The sequence below is a fragment of the Spea bombifrons genome, chromosome 2 (genome assembly GCF_027358695.1).
Source record: "Spea bombifrons isolate aSpeBom1 chromosome 2, aSpeBom1.2.pri, whole genome shotgun sequence".
Taxonomy (NCBI): Eukaryota; Metazoa; Chordata; class Amphibia; order Anura; family Pelobatidae; genus Spea; species Spea bombifrons.
The window spans coordinates 53,224,062-53,248,698 of NC_071088.1; the positions used below are offsets into that span (position 1 = coordinate 53,224,062).

The window sequence follows — 24,637 nt, forward strand, 5'->3', positions numbered from 1 at the left end:
CACAATTATTGGCACTTTTTATAAGTAATACACTTAAGGGAACCCATCTTTTTAATAAATTTTCATTAACTACTCAGGATCAATTTGGTATAGATATGATTGGTCGTAAAAACACATTAGACTCTTACTTATATTCAGGTTTTAAAGGAGCTATGTTTATTTGATCGGTTGTAGCTGATAAAAGATTTGATTGATATTCCTTAACACATCTATTGGCACTTTTTATAAGTAATAAACTTAAGGGAACTAATTTTCTTAATATATTTTCACTAATTATTTAGGATCAATTTGGTATAGATATGATTGATCGTAAAAACACCTTAGACTCTCACTTATATTTGGGTTAAAGGAGGTATGTTTATTTGATGAAACATATCCCAGTGTGCTGTCCGTTATAGAAATAAGGGGAGAAGGAGTAAAAAGGAAGAAATATACGTAACGGCTGGAAAACGATACTTTAGACGTCCACTAGTATTTTAGTATTTCAATCTCAAAACTTTAACGAAATTTCCCCCCCCCCCTCCTGTTCATTTTTTATTCTTTCTTTTATACAGATATGTTCTCGCATAGCTCCTCAACAAGGTGGAGATACTATGTCCCCGGAGATTGTCGGGTTTTTTCTCCGGTGTTGGAATAGTATCCGGGTTTCCATTAATTTTTGTAAACTTTGTTATATGTGTGAGGATGTAGGATGTATGGAATGTGTGTATGGAGTAGTAGGGTCATTACCAGTCAAGCTTTATCTTATATCTTATTAACAAAATCTATATGAAATATGGAAGAATTACTTAAGATTATTTCGTTGAATGTCCAAGGCTTAAATCTGCCTCATAAAAGATATTCCTTATTCAATTATATAAATAACCTTCATATAGACGTATGCTGTATTCAAGAAACGCATTTGAAAAACGCAGTCATCCATAGATTGAATGATAAAAGATATACTGTGTTTGAATACTCATCTTTGACCAGTAAAAAAAACGAGGAGTAGCTATTTTAATTTCTAATAAAATTAAAGCTGAGTTGATTTATAAGCAGAAGGATCCCCATGCTAGATACGCCTTCATTGTATGTAAATTAGACGAGATAATTTTTTCTATTTTGAATATATACGCACCAAATTACAAACAGAATAATTTTTTAAATGGCACATTACAAAAAATCCAGAAATATATCCAGGGAACCTTTTTGTGTATGGGGGACTTTAATTGAGCTCCAGATGCAGAACTGGATAGCACTAGTCCCCAAGGAGGAACTTCCAACAGAAATCAAGTTACTTTATCTAAAGCCTTTAGTGCTACTCTTGGTAAATATAGACTTTATGATATTTGGAGGACGCTGAGACCGTCAGATAAAGATTATACGTTTTTTTCGGGTCGACACGACTTTTTCACGTATAGCTTTAATATTAACTACTGCGAACGTGATCTCAGATTGTAAACGTATAAGTATAGGTAATGTAGCTTGGTCAGATCATGATCCAGTTTGTTTGGAAATAGAAAATAAATATCACTTAAGTCCCCGTCCCTGGAGGATAAATGAATCCTTATTCAGCTGTAAGGATTCCCTTGATTACATTTCTCTGACGACTACCCAGTTTTTTCTGGAGAATTTGACGCATAATGTGAGCTTAGGTAATGTTTGGTGTGCTTACAAATGTGTCCTGAGAGGATACTTAATAAAAAAAGAAGCATACAATAGGAAAAAAGGAAAAGAAAAATTGTCTGATTTATATATATCCCTGAGCAATTTAAAAAGAAAGTGCGGCCAAGAGGAACAAGATATTACGAACATGATTAAAATTAAAAAAGAAATCGAGGATTGTTTAATAAGTAAAGCAAATTATAATTTGATCAAGTTAAAGCAAAAATTTTACTATATTGGGAATCGTGCAGAGAAACAGCTTACCAATCAATTAAAAAATAGAAATTTAAAAAATAGAATTCTTAAACTTATAGAAGGGAACAAACATATTTCTAGCCCAGATGACATTGGGAATGCTTTTGGCAAGTATTATACAACTCTGTACAATATTGTAGACCAAGCCCAAGACGACGTACAGATGAGACATTATTTGAAAGACTCCAGATTGCCGAAATTATCTGACACATTGGCGGAACAATTGGACGCCCCTTTTTTGGAGAGCGAAGTAAGAGAGGCGATTAAAAAACTAAAAATACGTAAAGCTCCTGGTCCTGACGGATACACAGCACTGTTTTATAAAAAACTGTCTAATCTGGTAGTTCCGCATTTAACCAGCACGTTTAATGAAATTAGTGTAAATAAGTCTTTTCCTAATGGCATGCTGGAGGGTATTATTCTTCCTATACCTAAGGCTGGGAAAGATTGTACGAAAGTGTCCGATTATAGACCAATCTCCTTGATTAATTTGGATATAAAAATCTATTCCTCAATACTAGCAGCTCGTTTAAAACCATTATGCTCACAGCTAATTTATAGAGATCAGACTGGTTTTATAAAAGGAAGGCAATCTAGCGATAATGTCCGAAAGATTATTGACATAGTAGAGTATGTAACCACTCATGAAATTCCCTCAATTTTCCTGGCCTTGGACGCAGAAAAGGCCTTTGACCGGGTTAACTGGACCTTTTTAGATCAGACACTGAGGTCCTATGGCTTCGGTGAAGGATTTATTCGAGCCGTTATGGCCCTGTATACGACACCAACTGCAATGGTAGTAGGCCAAGGCTTTAGATCGGAATGGTTCAGACTACATAACGGGACCCGACAAGGCTGCCCATTGGCACCTTTACTATATTTACCTACATTAGAACCATTAGCATCTAGAATTAGGTCCAATAATAGAATTAAAGGAATAAGAATTGGTGATCTGGAAAATAAACTTTGTTTATATGCGGATGACATATTATTATCTCTGTATGATCCGTTAAACTCAGTTGATTACTTGATGGCCGAAATTAATTTATTTAGCCGCTTCTCAAATTATAAATTGAACATTACAAAAACTCAAGCTGTAATGATGAACCTTTCGGCCTCATCAAAAGCTAGTATAGAGGAATCTTTTGAATTTTCCTGGGCGGCTGATAAGATCGACTACTTGGGGGTTGTAATACCAATTAAAATTGTTGAAATTATAGAAGCTAATTTTAGCAAACTACAGGATGAATTGATTAAGCAAACTAAAGAGTGGAAAGGCCTTTTTATTTCTTGGCTTGGGAGGATGAATGTCATTAGATTTTACATAGTCCCAAAATGGTTATACCTTCTTCAAATGATTCCGGTTAGGCTCCCGCTGTTTTGGACTACAGTCTTTCAAAAAAATATCGATAATTTTATCTGGGCTGGTAAGAGATCTTGAATAGCACGGAAAACATTAGTAGCTAGTAAAAGTAAGGGAGGACTTAATGTTCCATCGCTAACTAGATATGCCCAAGCAAGTATGCTTTCGCATATTTTGAAATTACAATATAAGAACAATAATAACGTAGATTGGTTTGTGATAGAGCAAGAGCTGACAGGCCTCTCAAACCTAGAATGTATACTTTGGCTACAATATTCTAAGCTAAAATCAATTAGAAATAACCTACCAATTACTCTTCATAGCTCTATGGAGTTTTGGGAGTTTATTAAGCCTCGATTAGGCCTTCGTAATAAAATAGTTTCGACAGCTCCGCTTGAAATTCTTCAGTATAATATCTCTCAATTAAAACTGAGAAATTGGACTAATTTTAGGAACAAAAGGATTACAGATATTCTGGTCCAGGATAAAACAAAATCATTTCCCCAGCTCTCAGGGGAATTTGAATTCGGCAATCTGGAGTCTTTCAATGTTTTTAGGATAACATTTTATATTAGATCTCACTTGTTTGTGGAGACTTCATCCACTTTGAGCCAAAAGATCTGTGCCATTTTTTCTACGGAAATTATTTCAAAAAGCCTGAAAAAATGGTATATATTGCTTGAAGATATAGAAACTCCCTTTATTTATACTGCATTAAAATCCTGGCAATCAGACTTAAAATGTTCGATCAATCTAAATATATGGACCAGTAGTCTATTAGAAATTAATAAAATCTCGCATTGTCTCAACATGATTGAACTGCATTATAAGATAATGTGGAGATGGTATATAACCCCGGTGAAACAGAGTAAATTTAATCATAACGCGTCCCCCCTCTGTTGGAGATGTGGCTCGACATTAGGATCATACACCCACATTTGGTGGGAATGCTTACAGATCCAATGTATCTGGCAAGATTTATTTAAGATTATTTCTGAAATTTTGAATCATGATATAGCTCCTACTATGCAAAGAGCACTATTACATTTTGATTTAAATGGATTTCAATTCAATCAAAGGGCCTTTATTGAACAATGCTTGTTAGCTATGAAGATAATCATAGCCAGACAATGGTTGCAATCATCATCTATTTCTTTGGATCATGTAGTGAATCAAATAAGTCATCAGTGTTTAATGGAATGTGTTTTTTTCTATCTCATCAGCGTCTTCATAAATTCTATAATATTTGGAGACCTTGGCTGGTTCAGCATCTGGACATTCTTCCGTGATAGTAAAATACATAATATAACGTATAAACATATTAATTATTTAAAATCTGCTTGACAGTATGAATGAATTGTGCGGATGGTTTGGAATGAATTAGTTTTTTGTTTGTCAGTATGTTAAGGTCCTGTGGGGTTTAGCCTGGGAAGTTTGTTGTAATCCCAGTCTAATTGTGTTTTATACTATGTATTCTCAGATGCATCAATATATATATGTGAACCCGTATATAAACGTGGAAATATATATGTTATTGTTATTTTATCGAAACTGTAAATATGTATTTACATGTGAATTTACATGTTGTTTCACCTATTGTAAGCATATTCTGCTTATATACTTTTGTTGATGCGATCTAACCTGTCATATAATAAACAATTAATTACTTTAAATAAATAAATAAATAAATAAAAAAGAAGAGCAACCACTGTTAGTAGCTGTTTAGAGAGCCTAGAGACGGAGAGAGGTTGATGTGCCATCTCCCAGTGTTCGCAGAACTAGTTCTGCCGCTGCTCATCCACCCAGAGCAGTAGAATGGAAAGTGAAAACATTGTGGGAAGCTAATAAGGAGATGGAAAGTGTCTGGGCATTTCAGCAGTGCTAGCATGAAGCATCACCTCAGCACTCAACACAACGCTGTGCTATTGGTCAAAGATGCAGAAAAACTTAGGGCAGGCAGCATAGCTGGTGGCCGTGGTACTACAACAACAACTAGTACCATCTCCAGAGAGAGTGGAAAAACCCCAACATCTGCTTCTGGGCCAATTGCAGCTACAGCTAGTGCTGGCAGCCAAAGAAAAAAAAAAGTTGGAGCACTGCAACATGTCCAGCCCACCCTGGAAGAATTTGGGGCATTCCACTCCAGGAGGTCGATACCCAAACAGCAGGCCAATAAAATAATCTGAATTATTGATCTGTTCTTTGCTGTTGGAGGGACACCCTTCTCCATGATTGAAGGGGAGCCTTTCAAACAATTGATGGCGGCTGTGGCTCCACTATACACAGTTCCATCACGTTCCACTTTCAGTAGGAACATTGTCCCCTCACTGTATCAGTCCTGAGTTTCAGCAGCGAAAGAGGAGCTTTCCAAGGCTGCTGGTCAGTGTGTACATTTCACAACAGATTTGTGGAGTGCACCTAGAAGTTAGCATGCCTTTCTTTCCTTGACAGCACACTGGTGGCAGCCCGGTGTGTCTAAGGAAGCTGCTGCAGCAGGCTACCGATCATGTCTTCTCCATGCAGAAGTGATGGATGAAAAGCACACTTCTGAAAATATTCTGCATGCAATAAGGAAAATGTGGGCACCAATGTTTAAGTTGGTTTTGTGGTAACTGACGGAGGTGCAAACATGGTGAAAGCACTGCAAGATGGTCATATTGTTGGTGTGCCCTGTGCAGCCCCATCATCCATTTTATAGTTAAGGCAGCAATGTCAGAAGGAACTAATATAGCAGCAGTAGTTCTGTAACGCTGCAGAAAGATCGCTGGGCACTTCTACCACAGTGTTAAGGCTAGCCAACTTTTGAGGGAAGAGCAAGAGGGGGCAGGTCTTCCCGTACACTGTCTATGACAAGATGACAGTATGTGGGGTAACTCCACTTTAGAGATGCTGGAGAGGATTTTGGAGCAGCAGATTGCCTCAGAGCACAATATTGGGATTACATCTTCATTGAATAGGGAGGATTTGACAGTGATAGCCCAGCTAGTGGCAGTCCTTAAACCATTCAGGGATGCCACAGAAAATTTAAAATGAAACACTGCCAGTCTGGCCCAGGTAATCCCAGTGTTCTCCCATCTAGGCAGCAAGATGGATGTTATCCTTGAAAACCGTGAGGCTGTTCATGGTGGCACTCTACATCCTGAAGTAGCAGCCATAGTCAGGAAGCTGAAGTATCTGCTAAAAGTATGCCTTCACAAACGCATGGAAGAAAGTCATGAAATTATTCTAGTGTGTCTTTGCGACCCAAGGATTAAAGGGAAGCTAGCAATGAAATTAAATGTTCTCAGTAGCTACCAGGAGCAATTGGTTGGAAAGGTGCCTGACTGGAAGCGTAAAAGGGGAATGCTGTCTAAGGACGGAGAGGTGCAGAAGGAGGAAGAGATGATGTTGTCGGCTACTCCTAGCAGCAGCAGCAGCCGCAGTGCCGCAAGCAGCACAACAAAGCTGAGTGGAGCAGCTGCGTTTTGGGAAGATGCACTTGGGAGTATAGTTGGACCATCTGACAGAGCCAGCAGCAGAAACAAGAGTAGTGCTGCTGAAATGGTCAAACTTTACCTCTGTGAAGTTCCTTCTGGGCCTAATGTTGATCCTCTTAGCTACTGAGATTAAAAGAAGAGTGTGTGGCCTGCACTCTCATGGGTTGCGCAGCAGCTACTATCATGCCTGCCAACCACTGTTCAAAGTGAGCACATGTTTTCTATGACTGGAAATGTTCTGAGTCCACAGTGCTCACGCATGGCACCTCATCTGATGGAGCAGATTGCTTTTCTTAAATTCAATCTGCCCAAGTTGGGGTACCCAGCTCTTAGCTTGGAAAGTTAATTTTCCCTAACGGTCAAGGTAGCTTCTCCCCCTGGTTGTGCTTGTTTGCGGTGTGGCAATGTCTGCTACCTCTGCCGGTGTAGCCAACTTACGCTAGGGCCTAGTGTTTGCGCTTTGGAAGTCCGCTCCCAAACGTCTAGGACTGACAGTGTTTGAATGCTTTGCCCTGGGGAGAAACAGGTGAGGGAGTCACAAATTGCCCACTCATTCACCTTTTCTGTTTCCAATGCTGCTTCTGCTGGTGGTGCCAGCATCTTTTGCCAGTTCGCTTCCTCGCTAAAGTCATGCCTCAAATGTCCCTAATGGTAAGGGTAGTTTATCCCTCTGGTTGTGTCTGTTTGTCATGCCTCAAATGTCCCTAATGCTCAAGGTAGTTTCTCCCCCCTGGTTGCGTTTGTTTGCGGTGTGGCAATGTCTGCTACCTCTGCCGGTGTAGCCAACGTATACTAGGGCCTAGTGTTTGAGCTCTGGAAGTCCGCTGCCAAACGTCGAGGACTGACAGTGTTTGGAGGCTTTGCTCTGGGGTGAAACAGGTGAGTGGGTCGCCAATTACCCACTCATTTACCTTTTCCATTTTTCATTCATCTACTTTTTCTCAGCAAATCATGCTTTTTCATTCCTTTAATTTTTTCCATCTGATTCACAACCAACCAAACATAACCTACACATATACACAATTCGCAAGGATCTTTCCTGTTATTTGCCCTGGCCTTTACTTCTACACTCACTAGCCTACAATTAACGCTAAAACTCATACTTCAATCTATAACCCTAAAATGATATTTGGAGTTTTTTGCCCCTCTTTCTTCTAACAAATACCTTCCAACAGTTCCAAAGTTCCCTACAGTCCCGTTGTTTGCATCCCGTCAACTTTGGAAAGTAAGTATTATAATTGTGCATTCGTCTTCGGCCGAACATGAAAATGAACACGACGAGTGTGTTTTCGTGTTCGTTCCGAAGACACGAAGAAGAGAAGATAGCGGCGGTAAAACGTAGACAAAGACGAAGACACACAACACGAAGAATCTTCGTGATCGTCTTCGTCTACTAATCTCCCTGGTCCCTTTCCCATCTAGCCTACCTTATCTTTGTGGCATCGCAGTAGTTGACAGAAGCGGAAATCTGTAGGTTTGCCGTCAGGGGTTAAAGGGCAGTGTGAGTGAGCTTATTGGTCACCTGCAGGGACCTCCTCTGGCATCAACCAATCAAACCCCTGCGATGCTGCGTTAGATAACGGGAGCGGAAATCCATAGATTAAAGGGCCATGCAAGCGACCAATAGGCTCACTCGCACGGCCCCTTAACTCCTTAAGATGCAACCCGACCACTGGTCTCCCTGCTGCAACAGTTAAAAGTCTGTACGAACGACCAATAAAGTCACTTGTATGAACATTTAACTGATAGAGCAGGAAGACCAGTGGTCTCTGCCGGTCAAGTTACGGGACCAGGATTTTAAAAGTCTCTACGAGCGACTCTGTTGGTCACCAGCAGGCGAGCCCCCTGCTGGCGACCAATAGAGTTGCTGATACGGACATTTAAACTCCTGGCGCCAGAGCGTAGTCCGTACCGCGTTAACCCCGTATTAACCCCTTCTATAAAACTGAAAAAAAACCGAAAAAAAACAAACACGAAGAATGTCCACGAATATTCGCCTGAAGAGAAGACGGGAACGGGCGAATATTCACGGAATACAAAGATTTTTTTTTCCCCGAAGACGAACACGAAGACCTCCCAGGTGCCCAAGTCTAATAAGTATGCCCTTGTGGGTAAGTATACAAATGTAGGTAAAAATAAATTAAATAAAACAACTTTTATAATATAATAAAATAAATATAAGAAATGTACCTCTTATTTTTAATAACACCCATTAAATTTAAATTATTTATAAATAATACATCTTTAACCAAACCAGTGCACTACTACTACTCTTAAACATAACCGTACATTAACCCTAAGCTATTTTTACTTCTTGTCCCACATTTTTCCATCCGATTACCTGCCAACAGATCCTCAATTTTCGGTACAGTCCTGTTTTTTTTTCCCAGTCCTGTCCCGTCAAATTTGGGTTGTTGGAAAGTATGTCATTGTAAATAAGTAGCAAATGTTAGGCAAGTATGTAAAAGTGGTCCAAAATAGACTTGGGCGCCGGTGGTGTCTTCGTGTTCGCCCGTTCGTGTCTTCTGTTCCGGCGAATATTCGTGTGCGTTCTTCCTGTTCCGGTTAATACGGGGTTAACACGGTACGGACTACACAGCAGCTTTGGCGCCAGGAGTTTAAATGTCCGTATGAGCAACTCTATTGGTCACCTGCAGGGGCCTCCTCTGCCATCAACCAATGAAGTACACCTGTACTTCATTGGTTGATGGCAGATGAGTCCTTGCTGGCGACCAATATGGTCACTCGTACAGACTTTTAAAATCCTTTCCCAGCAACTTGGCCCGCAGAGACCACTGGTCTCCATGCTGCAACAGTTAAAAGTCCGTACGAACAACCACTAAAGTTGCTTGTACCTTTAACTGTTATACCAGGGAGACCAGTGGTCTCTTCCAGCCAAGTTTACCCCTGACGGTGAACATGTGGATCTCCCCCTTCTTCTCAGTTAAGTCACACTGTGCTTTTGTTTTGTTTGTGGTCTTGGTTGACTGTGGTCACCATTTTAATGCCTGGAAGTTACTTGCCAAAATAAACATATGATAATTATGGATGTCAGGTATTCAAGTCATGCAATCCTTATTTCCTTGTACAACTGATATTTTTACCTATACATGTGAGGAAGAAAAAAATCCTATATATTTTTTTTCCTTAAAATTTTAAATTAAAATGTGGTACATATTTGCATAAAGTGAAAAGGAGGGCTACAAAATTAATAAGGGGATTGGGAGACACTAGTTATAAGAGAGACTAAAAAAGTTAAAATGATATACGCTAGAAAAACGGCGTCTCAGAGGGGATATGATAACATTATATAAATATATACAGGGCCAATATAAAGAGCTCTTCAGTGACCTGTTCATTAACAGAAATATACAAAGAACAAGAGGTCACCCTCTGAGACTGGAAGAGCGCAGGTTTCATAGCCGACAAAGGAAGGGGTTCTTTACAGTGAGGACAATAAAGGTATGGCATTCACTTCCAGGGGAGATGGTGTTATCCAATACATTAGATACCTTCAAAAGGGGTCTTGATATTTTCTTAGAAAGGCATGACATACAGGGATATAAATAGAACAACATTGATATTTTAGAGATTCTTGATCCAAGAAGAAATCCGATTGCCTCTTGGAGTCAAGAAGGAATTTTTTTCCCCTGATGGCAGAATTCGAAGTAGCTTAATTAAGGGGGTTTTTTTTTGCCTTCTTTCGGATCAAGAATAGGAAGGTTAGGTAGAAGGGTTGAAGTTGATGGATTTAGGTCTTTTTTCAACCTTATGAACTATGTAACTATGTAACATATGATATTCCAAAAAAAAAAAAAAATACATAATGTCATTGGGAAAAAAATGAAAACCTTTGTTGGAGTGAAATTGTTTACTACCAAGGTAGTACATCAACATTTTCAACATCACATTCAATTAAAATATTATCTCAAGTTAATATATTATCAATTACCAAACAAAAGTAACAGTGATAACCTTACCATTGTTTTTATTCCTGTTTGATTTCTTGGGATGTGGTCACATATAGAACTGTCTGTTAGCTTCAAATGTCCCATAAAAGTAAATATGCTTTTTTTTGCAATTGAGTCAACATGCATAATTTCATCTTCATCAATGTAAACACCTGAAAAAAATCCACAAGTTCTATTATTTTATAAACCAAGTATTCCCATTTGTTTAGACCACATTTTTTACCATACATCTTATGTTTTCACATTTTGTGTACCAAAAAAGCACAAGAAAAGGTCTGCTCTGATGCATTTGTAAAAAAAAAGTGATAATATTTATGAAAATGTATTGCTTTATTATTATTATTTGTATTATTATTTATATATTAAGTATACACTCAAGAGGTAGTTAAGGTTTATTAAGGTGTAAAACTGTCACTGTTAGAGGTGGACTAGCCACTCTAGTGTAAGTATTGTCCAAAGGTAGGAGAAGAATTGGAAAGGTGAGCTAAAGGAAGATGGCAGGAAGGACGTTAACGCATACATTTGTAGAAATTGTTCAAGAAGGGATCTTGAGGGATTTTTTGAAGAAAGGCAGGGGGAAAGACAGATAGGCCGGGAAAGTTGCCTTCCAGAGGATAACAGCAGCCCTGGAGAAATCTTGCAAGCGTGCATAGAGAGAGACCTATAAATCAGAGCACAGTATAGACGGAGATCACCACACAATCCCGATGTCTCCTACTGGACCTTGAGCTCTCTATGGATACCCCTGGATTGACACAGCTCCCTCAGTATTTTTGTTGGTAGTTGCCTGGTAGTGGGTTAATAATCCTTATCCAATTATGTTGTCTGTATAAATATCTGTGCTGTTCCCAATAAAGTCAGTTCCTGTTTTACCTCAATACAAGCTCTGTCTTGTTATTGGTGCTGTCCGGACAGTAAAACACTGTATTGCAATGCTACAGTGCCATTGAGGTTCACTTACAAATTATCTGATATTTTTTTTACATTGACTTTTATAATTTCCTTATTGGTCGGAGAAGCATAGTCTAACATGTTGGCATCAAGCGTGCATTATGACATCAATCAAATCAAGTAGTTATAAGAGTAACATTTCATCGTTACACTGAATGGGAAGGCAATAAAAGATACTGAAAACACATAAGCACCATATAGTCAATCAATTTTATGATGAGAGTATTGTAAAATAATTGTGACAGAGACCCGTACTCGGACTGAGTAGGTCCGCCATAGAGATCTTCCTTGCCGCTGAAAGCTTAATTGCGCAAGGAATTAACCCTTAATATTCCCCCAAGCACTATCCAAGACTAAGTGTAGGGGTAAAACAGAACTCTCTTTATTGAAGACAGCACAGATATTTATATAGCAACCATGATAGGATTAGGGGTTTAATCCCATCAACTACCAGACGGACCGGCGCCTCCATACAGTTCTATGGCCAGCAATGCCCACCCAACAAAGATTCACTATTTTGGGGTGATCCCAAGAGACCGGCATCAATCCTGGGGTACCAATAGAGAGCTCAACCCTGAGAAACTCAGTTTTGAGTGTTCTGCAAGGCTCATCAGTATTATTATGTAGTATTTTTAGAAGCATCTTGCAATAGTCCCTAGAAACAAACATTTTTGAATTCCTAACATATGCTTGGAGTGCTAAGTCCAAGTCTAGATTGGGAAATGCATTACTCCAAGATGCCGTACCAGCCACCTGCGTGTCCCATGCTTGTACGGACCTAACAAAATTATAAATTGTGGCCATTTTAAGTGGTTTGGAAAAAGACATTACCGTAAGACTGAATTTGTGCAACAGTTAACTATTTGACCGTATTTGGTTCTATAAAGTCATTAATTAAACGGCCACCACTCAGGGCCAGACGTTTAAAAATAGCATCCTCCCTGCCATGCTGGAACTGCGGATTATGATCCAACGAGAGGAATCTGGAACAACGAAATTCCAAGCCTAGTCGGCATATGACACGTTCCCATTCCTTTCAAGTGTGGTATAACAGTGGTTTAGAATTAAGATCTTCAGGCCAGGGAAATGTCTGGTGACAACTGTTGCTCCAGACTCAAATTTGTGAACCTAGTAGAAGCCTGAATCCAGCGATAATTAGCCGCTAAATTATAGTCAAACAAATTTGGAAGGTTTATGCCCCCAGTGTGGACCGGCTGTTGAAGTTTAACCATCCCTATCCTATAAAATTGTCGCAGCAGGTTATTATGGTACAGAACATCAAAACATCTGGATTGGGTAAAGCAATTTTGGAAAGAAAACCATCTTATACAAATGATAACGTCCCATAAATGAAAGGTTAAACTTGGACCAAGTTTTAAAGCAATTTCTCCATTTGATGCAATAAGTGAGACAAAATTTAAATTATAGCGTTGAGTTAAATTTCTTGAGATAGAAAGACCCAGATATTTCAAAGTAGGAGAGTGTGTCCATTTGAATGGGAACTCCCTTCCCCAATCTTGTCTTGCTTGTGGAAAAATGGGAAGTGCTTCAGTTAGAAATTAGAAATACAGATGCCATATGAAATTGATCAAATAAGTGGAAGAGTTGGGGCAATGCTGCCTTGGGGTCAGATAGAGGAAATACCGTATTTGCTCGATTATAAGACGACCCTGATTATAAGATGACCTCCCAAAATCTAAATATTAATTTAGGAAAAAAACAAAAAGCCTGAATATAAGACTACCCTATAGGAAAAAAAGTTTTACTAGTAAATATTAATTAATGTAAACAATATTTTCATATTTAATAAAAGCTATGATTGAGAAATTTTTTTTTTTATTTCCTTTTATTTGCCAACCTGCCCCCCCAGGTATGCACATCTGCCCCCAGGGTTGCCACTCTGCCCCCAGAAATGCCTTATACCCCCTATTTGCCACTCTGTCCCATGATGTGCCTTTTAACCCTCTATATGCCACTCTGCCTCCAGAAATGTCTTATACCCTCCTATATGCCACGCTGCCCCATGATATGCCTTTTAATCCCCTATATGCCAGAGTGGCATATAGGGGGTTAAAAGGCATATCATGGGGCAGAGTGGCATATAGGGGGTTAAAAGGCATTTCTGGAGATATATATATATATATATATATATATATATATAACTGCTAACAGCAATCACACTCCTATCAAGCCAAGGCAGCCAGTACATGCTGGAACCTGGGGATGATAGGAGTCTGAGTACAGCCTCCCTATGCCATGCTACCACCACCACCCCCCCTTACACATTGTATTGATTATGGACTGTCCCCATGCATGCGAAATAACATATAACCTACAGGGGGCCTAGTGAGCTCAGTGACATCGAGTGAGTAAAGATGGCTGACGCATACTCAATGAGACATGTGCTTTTGAGAAACTGTGATGTCGAGTGAGTAAAGATGGCTGCCGCATACTCAATGAGACATGTGCTTTTGAGAAAGGAAGTTGCCTAGTGAGAACTGTGACGTCGAGTGAGTAAAAATGGCTGCCGCATACTCAATGAGACATGTGCTTTTAGGAGGAAGTGAGGATCTTTGGGTCACTTCCTTACACAAATAACCACCTGTAGTGACCGCCTCCTAGAAATGACCATTCGGTATTGGCTGGGTTACTCCCGTGGGTGGATACTGGATTTAAGGCTATTTAAGGTTCTACCAGTTAGTTTAGAGGTAGTTTCATGACTGGGTCGGAAGAAGCCAGGTGTCTTATTTGAGGAGCCCATGTACTTCAATTGAATATGCGGCAAGGAACTCTCCTCATTGTTTCAACTTTTATGCTGAGCCATTTATCCCGTGTAAACTGCTGAGTCTACTAATAGAGCTAAGTATATTTGTATTGTTATTTTTTGTGTGTAATACTGTTTAGTTTTGGTTTAGATATATATGGTTTCTTCAGCAATGTATGTCTAAAACATTTGATTGATGTTTGTTGTTTATTTTTAGTAAAGGTTTGTTTATACTTTCATTGAGATTTTGCCTTGTCTGTTTATTCAAGATATTCACTGATATTTATGTGATTGACCAGTATACTTATCTATATTTAAATTTGGGTATTTGCATAACTGTATAAATTTACATATTCCCATAACACACATCCATACTAACACACACTCATTCACAAAAATGTAAATACTCATTCATTCCATTAATCACACATACTTGCTCAAAAACCCTCCCCCACCCCCTTACCTGAACTGCAGATCTCTCACTCAAAGACTTCTGCAGGGGCCCGGCTGTGCGAGCAACTTCTCTGGCCTCTGGCAGAGTTATGTGACACTCTTCTAGCTTCCTGTTCTCCTGCTGCTCGCGACCAAAGCACGGTAAACAGCATGGCCACAGCGGACATTTTGAGGTCTGATTAGAAGACGACCTCGATTATAAGACGAGGGGTATTTTTCAGACATATAAAAAGGGTGGTCTAAATACTGATCTAGATATAGTGACTTTTATAGATTGATTATTAACATATAATTTTATATATAATTTTGTTTTAATTTATAATCCATGAATTTTTTATTATATATTTTTATAATTAATTGATCATTAATATATAATTGTATCATTAATTTATTTGACTATTAAAAGATTTTAATTAATTTTAATTAATTAATTTTTTAAAAAACTTTCTTAAAAACTTTTTTAATTAATTTTAAAGCAAGATTTAATTAGATACATTAATTTTTCAAATGAATTAATATTTTAAACATACAAGGTTGAAAATCCTTTAAAACTTTTTAAAATACATCTCATTATTTCATAATAATTTAACCCTAGGCCATATTCAAAAGAATATTAGGATATATTATTATTTTTTTCTCTTATTATTTTTTCTCCTGTTATAATAACACATCTATTTGTATTAATCTTTATTGGCTTAATTTTTGCTTATGGTTTTATAATCAATAATCTATTAATTAATAGATTATTTAACTATTACATAATAAATATAATACACATCTCTCTCTGCATATAAACCTTAATGAATATCCCCATACAACATACATGTATCTCTCTATACTATCTCTCTTTCCTATTGTTTACGGTTCCGGGTCTCCGTCCACACATTATGGTAATTAACAAATATATTGCAAGACTCTTGACATATCCCTTCTCCCCCCCCCACAAAATACTCATGAAACGAGCACACACGGAAAGATGTTTATTGATGACATGCCCGAGAATCATCGCAACGATCTGAAAACAGTGAGGGGAATTGACCAATACATGTCAATCGGGAGGAGCCAGAAATTGAATAGACGCAGCGTCCCGGTTGCTTGGAGACGCCTGGAGACGCCGGAGATACAGAAGGGAGAAACTGCGAAAGCGTCCTGGTTGCCTGGTAACGACGGAGAAAGCGCGCTGACGACACACCCGGAAGCCAAGACGACGGACGGAACGGAACACGGACATAAGACATATAAATAGACGCTTAATCTCCACGAACACCATAAAACTTTCATTGCTGATAAAAAGCTGAAACGACTATTGTTCTCCTGAGGAAGCCGCGAGGCGAAACGCGTTGAGGACTACTTACGAGGACTACTTACCTTTGGATTTTTGCTTTTAAACCCCGGACTTTGAGTTGAAGTGCCTGATACAATCAACCATCTTGTAAGTGCAATCTAACTTTCCTTTTACAACCACAGGAAAATACTGCACCATTGGCCTGTTCTCTTTTTATATTAATTTTTAGAAATAAGAAGAAATAAAGAAAAATTTTTATTCTGAAGAGCCTTGACCACCTGTACTTTTGTGAGTGCACCCACTACACATACATATTATATTTTTATCTTTTAACATTATTGCACTATTATTCTTTATTTTTTTCCCACACATGTACATGCGCGCCTATACTTGTGCTGTTTTCTGTTGAACACTAAGAGGAGTGTTGTTCTGGGCCGCTGCAGTACTGTGAGGAAGTACCTTTTTATTATTTCATTTTCACGTTCACTATCTGGTGTTTATTTCTTTACCTTCTAGTTAAGCTGTGTTCCCAGGTTTGTTCCCTACTCCCTTATACACTTTAATTGAGGATCTCTATTTGGATTACTGGTTTTGACTCTTGACTACCCTTTGGATTACTCTTTTTTGCCTGTGTCCCCGATTTTGGACTGTGACCTCGTTACTGAACCTTTGCTGTCAGCCTTGGCCCTTGAACTTTTTTTGACTACTCTTTGGATTATCCTATTTTTTGTTGTTGTTTGTTTTTGTTTTTTTGTTTATTAAAGCCTTGATCACAGCCCTGCACATCGCTCCCTCTAGTTCTGACTGGGAACACCCTACAAGAGCTGCAGTTTTGTAAATGCTCTGACCCAGTCATCTAGCCATCACAATTTGGCCCTTGTCGAAGTCACCCAGATCCTTACACCCATTTTTCCTGCTTCAAACACATCAACTTTGAGGAAGAAATGTTCACTTGCTCCTTAATATATCCTACCCACTGACAAGTGCCATGATAACAAGATTATCATTGTTATTCATGTCACCCTTCAGTGGTCATAATGTTATGGCTGATCGGTGTATGTGCTCGGGTGGCATGGGAGATTATTTTGTTGTGTTTTCTTTCTTGTTCCAGGTAGGCCAGGGTACAACATCCTTCCTCAAGCATGCCTTGAACGTGAAAAAATATGTGGAAAAAAACACCTTTGTTCTTGACAGTGGTGTACCTAAAAGGGGGCAAGGGAGGCAGTCCGCCCCGGGTGCCACTTATCAGAGGGGTCCCGCGGGTGCAGTGAGTTGGCCCCGGACCACTGAAATTTGCAAGAGAGCAAAGGGGGTGCAGGAGAGTGAATGAATGAAGTAAGTGTTTAGGGGCGGAAATGGGACAGGCAGGCTGCTTAGAGGAGCAGAGGTTACATAGTTACATAGTAACTAAGGTTGAAAAAGACCTAAGTCAATCAAGTTCAAGCCTTCTACCTAACCTTCCTATTCTTGATTCGCAGTATTGCAAGTAGGTAATGCACTCACATTTCCAAGGACATAAATGCGCTCATCATAAAATATTCTTTTATTCTTTGTAACAAAAAAATATAAAAACACAGCAGCAATGGCACAGTATCACTGGGTCACGTGGAACAGATGAATGTACGTGAGTGTGTATAAGGTAATCATTGTTAAACCAGGCACAGGAAAGTCCACCATCCAGCAGCAGGAACTTCCCAATATATCCCAATCTCTCTCTCTCAACGCGTTTCACTGGACAACCGGCTTCCTCAGGAGATGAATCAGGATTTTCTTTTGCAGCTTGCTCGAAGATATAACATACACCACCCCTCAACAAATCCACAGTGGTTGAGTCATAAGGAAGGTGGTCTATGCAAGTGATTTGGCCACTCACAAGAAGGCGGTGGGTTCTTTCAAACAATAGTTTCCAAAGGGGTCTCTATAGACCCCCCTGAAAATACAGGTACTGCATTCAACCATTCAAATCAATGGAGCCCAGCCTTTTAATCACAAATGTAAAAAAAAATGTGAAAAATTTAAAAAGTTTAAAAAAAAATATTAAAAATGGTGTAAAAATATGTAACATGTAAAACATGTAAAAATTATTTCCCACTGATGTCACCATCAAGGGAACATTCCAGTTCCATTTTTTTTTTAAAAAGGCCAAAACAAAATTAGCCAACAGTGCCAAGAAGACAGAGTGAGTAGAGTGGACTTGGGAAATTAGATCAATCAGATTATGAGTGTTATCTTCTCCAGTTCTGCCCATTATAAATCCAGATTGATTTGGATGAATCAAATCGCTGATCACCCCATTCAATCTGTCTGCCAAGATTTTAGAATATATCTTGGCATCTAGACTGATCAACGAAATTGGTCTATAATATGTCATGGAGCTAGGGTATTTCCCGGGCTTTGGGATTGGACAAATCGAGGCCAGCAGGAATGCCTTCAAACAGGGTCCTTTCTCTCTCTAAAAACCCTTAGCAGCAGCTGGGAAATCAGAGGGTTCAAAACCTTATAGAATAATGCTGATTAGCCACCTGGGCCCGGTGATTTCCCCATTTTTAATTTTGAGATGGAATCTCTTACTTCCATTATAGAAAAAGGTCTATTAAGGGAACCCAGTTTCTCTTTTGATAGCTTAGGAAGCGAAAGTCCCTTTAGTGAGACGTGAATTAGGATTCAATTTATTATCGTGCTCCACGTTTGCTAATGCTATATGTAAATCAGAGATAGAGCTGCCTTTTTGCTTTCCAAGATAAGCATTAGTTTTAACCAAGTAACCCCTTAATGTGCATTTTAGTGCCCCCCATAAGGTACAATCCTGAACCGAACCATTATAGTTTATCTGGATAAACTGTTTAGCTTCCTTATATAATTTCTGTTTAGCATAGTCGTATTTTAAATTATATTTGTTCATTCTACAATCAGGTCTAACACAATAAGTAATAGACTTGTGCATTCGTCTTCGGGCGAACATGGAAACGAACACGAAGAGTGCGTTTTCGTGTTCGTTCCGAAGACACGCCGAAGAGAAGACGGCGGCGGTAAAACGTAGGCGAAGACGAAGACACACACCACGAAGATCTTCGTGATTGTCTTCGTCTTCGTCTACCATTCTTCCCCCCCTCTTCTAACTTACCTTGTCTTCGCGGCATCGCGGCAGTTCCCGGAAGTTCGCCGTCACGGGTTACAGGGCAGTGCGAATGAGCCTATTGGTCGCCTACAGGGACCTCCTCTGGCATCAACCAATTGGTTGATGCCAGAGGAAGACCCTGCAGGTGACCAATAGGCTCACTCGCAAGGTCTTTGTAACCCCTGACAGCGAACCTATGGATTTCCACTCCCGTTAACCCCTTCGATGCTGCGTTATCTAACACAGCATTGAAGGGGTTAACGGGAGCGGAAATCCATAGGTTAAAGGGCCGTGCAAGCGACCAATAGGCTCACTTGCACGGCCCCTTAACCCTTTAAAAAACAAAGTTAACCCCTAACTAATTGAACAGGGAGGGAGACCAGTGGGATCTGCCGGGTAAGTTGCAGCATTGAGGTTTTAAAACCCCAATGCTGCAACTTACCCTGCCGATGCCACTGATCTCCCTCCCTGTTCAATTAGTTAAATGTCCGTACGAGCGACTTTATTGGTCGCTCGTACGGACATTTAACCCGGCGCATACTAACTAATTGAACAGGGAGGGAGACCAGTGGCATCGGCAGGGTAAGTTGCAGCATTGGGGTTTTAAAACCCCAATGCTGCAATTTACCCTGCCGATGCCACTGATCTCCCTCCCTGTTCAATTAGTTAAATGTCCGTACGAGCGACTTTATTGTTCGCTCGTACGGACATTTAATGAATTGAACACGGAGGGAGACCAGTGGGATGTGCCGGGTAAGTTGCAGCATTGGGGTTTTAAAACCCCGATGCTGCAACTTACCCTGCAGATGCCACTGGTCTCCCTCCCTGTTCAATTAGTTAAAGACCAGTGGCATCTGCAGGGCAAGTTGCAGCATTGGGGTTTTAAAACCCCAATGCTGCAATTTACCCTGCCGATGCCACTGATCTCCCTCCCTGTTCAATTAGTTAAAATGTCCGTACGAGCGACTTTATTGTTCGCTCGTACAGACATTTAATTAATTGAACAGGGAGGGAGACCAGTGGGATGTGCCGGGTAAGTTGCAGCATTGGGGTTTTAAAACCCCAATGCTGCAACTTACCCTGCAGATGCCACTGGTCTCCCTCCCTGTTCAATTAGTTAAAGACCAGTGGCATCTGCAGGGCATGTTGCAGCATTGGGGTTTTAAAACCCCAATGCTGCAATTTACCCTGCCGATGCCACTGATCTCCCTCTCTGTTCAATTAGTTAAATGTCCGTACAAGCGACTTTATTGTTCGCTCGTACGGACATTTAATTAATTGGGGTTTTAAAAGTCTGCACGAGCGACCAACAGAGTCGCTCGTGCAGACTTTTAAATCCCCAATGCTGCAACTTACCCGGCACATCCCACTGGTCTCCCTGTTCTATCAGTTAAATGTCCGTACGAGCGACTTTATTGGTCGCTCGTACGGGCATTTAACTGCTAGAATAGGGAGACCAGTGGGATGTGCCGGGTAAGTTACAGCACCAGGAGCCTAAAAGTCTGTACGAGCGACCAACAGAGGCTTTAACCCCGTTTTAACCCCTTAACCGGGGAAAACGAAGAAAACCCGAACACGAAGAATGTCCGCGAATATTCGCCCGAAGAGAAGACGGGGCCAGGCGAAGACGAGCACGAAGACGAACACGAAGAGCCCCCTGGTGCCCAAGTCTAATAATTAAGGCGGTCAATTATCATAAAAAAAACTGGAGCATAATCTGACCAAGTTATGTTGGCAATATGGCAGGAAATACATTCCTTTAATTATGTCATGTTAGTATATATAGCATCGATCCTTGAAAAGAATGTAAAATCCCTCCCGGTAGGATGTTGAATCCTCCAATATATCAAATAAATTATACCTATCAATGAGCCTAGTGAGTCTTAGAGCTGTCTTCTTTACCACATTAGCCTCCCGTTCCTTTATCTCTAATCAAGATGAAAGCAATTCATATCTCCTCCAAATATTGGAGTATCTTGCTTAATTTCTTCTGTCCTCGCAATAAGTGAGGTCAGATATTTCACAGGATAATTGTTGCGGGCATAAAGATTAACCAGGGTAAAGAGTGAATCATTCAATTTACAGATAACAATAATACATCTACCGCCGGAATCATGCTCATGATGAACATGCTCAAACTTTATGTCGTTGGAAACAAATATCGCAATACCTCTCTTCTTTTCGTTTGATAAGTTTGTCGAGAAAACAATAGGATATTTCTTACATTTCCAAAAGGATACACCTTCATTGTTCCAGTAAGTCTCTTGAGCAAAACAGATAGTTATCTTTTCTCTAATTAATTTGTCATACAAATATGCCCTCTTCTGAGGAGTATTTAAACCCTGGGTATTAATAGTAACCAAATTAAACTTTACCATTTCATCTTAAAATTCACCCTGTAGTGTTTACCAAAGAACCTCCCAAAATCAAGTGGAGGTGGTAGACGAGGCAGGGATAACTACCAAGTATCATCAAGTTCATCCTCAACTCCGTCTACAATTAAAGGGGGAGAAAACAAAAAAAGGGGGGGAGCGGGGGAGTTTCCATACATATTCCATTAATGACCATTTTTCATTTAACAAATAAAACAGTAAAGTAGTAAATAATAAACCCCATATCAAAAATGTAGAAATACTAAACTTATATATAAATAAAATAAATAAATAAATTTATCTGTGCCAGAAAAAAAGGGGGAAGGAAACACACTTTCCCTACACTTCCATTAATAACCATGATTCATTTGACAAATGAGACCGTAAACTGGAAAATAATATAACTCAAAGTATAAGAAATAATGCTAAACATATCTCTCATATAAATAAATAAATAGATTTATCATCAATTATTTTTAAAATAATCTGTGCTCAGGGAACCCAAAACATATATATAAAAAAAAACGTGCAGACGTGCAATCGCGGCCAAAATATAAATGAAATGCCCCATATTATATTATCTGTGCTCGGTAACATAAAACATATAGTTCTAGGGGAGAAAAAAAATTAATAGTGCATTAGCGTCCAGGATTAATTTTTACACATAAGGCAACAAAAAATAAATAAAATACCCCATATTATATTATCTGTGCTCAGTAACGTAAAACACATAGCTCTATTAAAGAAAATACCCCATATCAAAACATTTGGGAGATAGCACTAGACTTATCTCTCATAGAATAACTTTGTCATCATTTGCTTATAACATTATCCGTATTCAGTGAACATAAAACATGTTTAAGTATTCTAGCTAAATGATCACTGTGGTAGCCAATGTTACCACAGTGATCATTTAGCGATGAAAAGTCACATTCCCTTTTTAAAAATGGCCGATACTAAATTTTAATCCCATGATCCCTTTGATCATGGGGTTAAATTTAGCCAATGGTAGAGGGAGGTAATTTTTGGAATCCTGATGAACTGTAAATGAACTGAAAATATTATTAAAATCAGCCTTTTAGCCTGTGTGGTACGTGAGTAACCATCTCATCCCTGGAGCTCCTTGCATTTTTACTGCAAAAACTTTTGCTGTAAAAGTGATTTTGTTTTTCCCTTTACCATCATTTCTTTGGGATTGTAAGGGGAAAGAATGGCATGTGCTTCTGTGAGTGAATGTATGGAAAGTATGGTGTGTGCTTCTGCGAGTGAATGGAGATATGAAAGGCATGTGAATGGTCAGTAATTAGGTTTGAAGCCTTGCCGTAGCATTACTGCTCACGTAGGAAGTTAAATTATGGCGCATCAAATGAGGGGCTGCATGTGTTTCTAGTACAAACATGGAGTGCGCAAGACACAAATGAACATGTCGCTATGGTTAGAAAAAACATATTTTCTAGCCAAAGCGACATATTCCATCGTTATTTGTGCACTCAACTTTTGTCCTAGAAATACATATAGCCCCACATTTGAGGCTCCAAGGGGTGTAGTTTCTTGAAATGTGTACTTTATGTACCAGATGTCTAGACCACTTTAAGTAGCAGATTTGAAAGTCTTGTTAAAAAATTGTCTTAAAACATTTAGGGGTGATGCCTGCAATTAGACAGCTTTAGACAGCTGGGAAGTTATGGTACATAAAGTATACATTTGCAGAAACTACACACCTTGGCGCATCAAATGAAGGGCTGCATGTATTAGTAGCACAAGACTGAAGTGCGCAAGACATAAATGATCTTGTCGTCGCTTTTAAGTATTTTTCTTATTTTTTATTTATTTGCTGCAGCTGGGGGTGTAGTTTCTAAAAATACCGTATTTTTCGCTCTATAAGACGCACCTGCTGATAAGACGCACCTAGATTTTAGAGGAGAAAAAAAAGGAAAAAATATTTTGAGCTAAAAAATGGGCTAAAATATTTATTACAATAACTGAATAAGCTATGAACACAGTAAGACACACACAGACACAGTGAGACACACACAGACACAGTAAGATACACACACACACAGTAAGACACACACACACACAGTAAGACACACACACACACACACAGTAAGACACACACACACAAACACAGTAAGACACACACACACACAGTAAGACCTCCCTCCCTAACCCCCCTTCTCAGTATCTCCCCTCTAACTCCCTAACCCCCCCTTCTCAGGATCTCCCCTCTAACTCCCTAACCCCCCCTTCTCAGGATCTCCCCTCTAACTCCCTAACCCCCCCTTCTCAGGATCCCCCCCCCCCCGCCCCGGTCACTTACCTTAAACTCCTGTGTTGGAAGCGTGAGGCGTTTGTCTCGGGTGCCGGCGCTTCACTGCTGAGCGCCCAGCGTAAAGCGCCGGCACCCGAGACAAACGCTTCCAACACAGGAGTTGAAGCGCTGAGGCAGGCGGCGGTGGCGGCGGCGGCGGTGGCGGCCGCCAGCAAAGGATTCCTGTATATCTGTCAGGCAGGGGGGCCCGAGAGTTGCCGAGCGGTTGTCTTCAGCAACCGCTCGGCACCCCTTGGGCCCCCCTGACTGGCAGAAATCCAGGACTCCTCTGCTGGCGGCCGCCGCCGCCGCCTGCCTCAGTTGCGACCCCGGATTTATCGGCGTATAACACGCAGGTAGGGTTTAAGCTCCGGATTTTAGTTAAAAAAGTGCGTGTTATACGCCGATAAATACGGTATATCGTTGCCCCCCCCTCCCTGCCTGCATCTTCGCTCCATAAGACGCGGCTGATTTTTCATCCTACTTTGGGAGGAAAAAAACTGCGTCTTATGGAGCGAAAAATACGGTATATAGTTTTGTTGGCATATTTTGACATCCCAGGCAGCTAGAGCTGTTTAATTAACGACAGCCATGCATTAAATTTAAAGATGTCTTTTGTGATAGTCTAGTAAATTGAACTTTTAGCAATAAAATATTAGAAAAACACAGTCTAC

General features: G+C 39.8%; 1 protein-coding gene across 1 annotated transcript in view; it reads right to left on the reverse strand.

Moving 5' to 3' along the window:
• Positions 1-24,637, reverse strand: part of LOC128473668 (uncharacterized) — a 140,838-nt gene that overhangs the window by 28,075 nt on the left and 88,126 nt on the right. Inside the window, exon 3 of the mRNA XM_053455919.1 lies at positions 10,719-10,861. Within this exon, the coding sequence (XP_053311894.1) occupies positions 10,719-10,861 (143 nt within the window). The remainder of the gene's footprint in view (positions 1-10,718; positions 10,862-24,637) is intronic.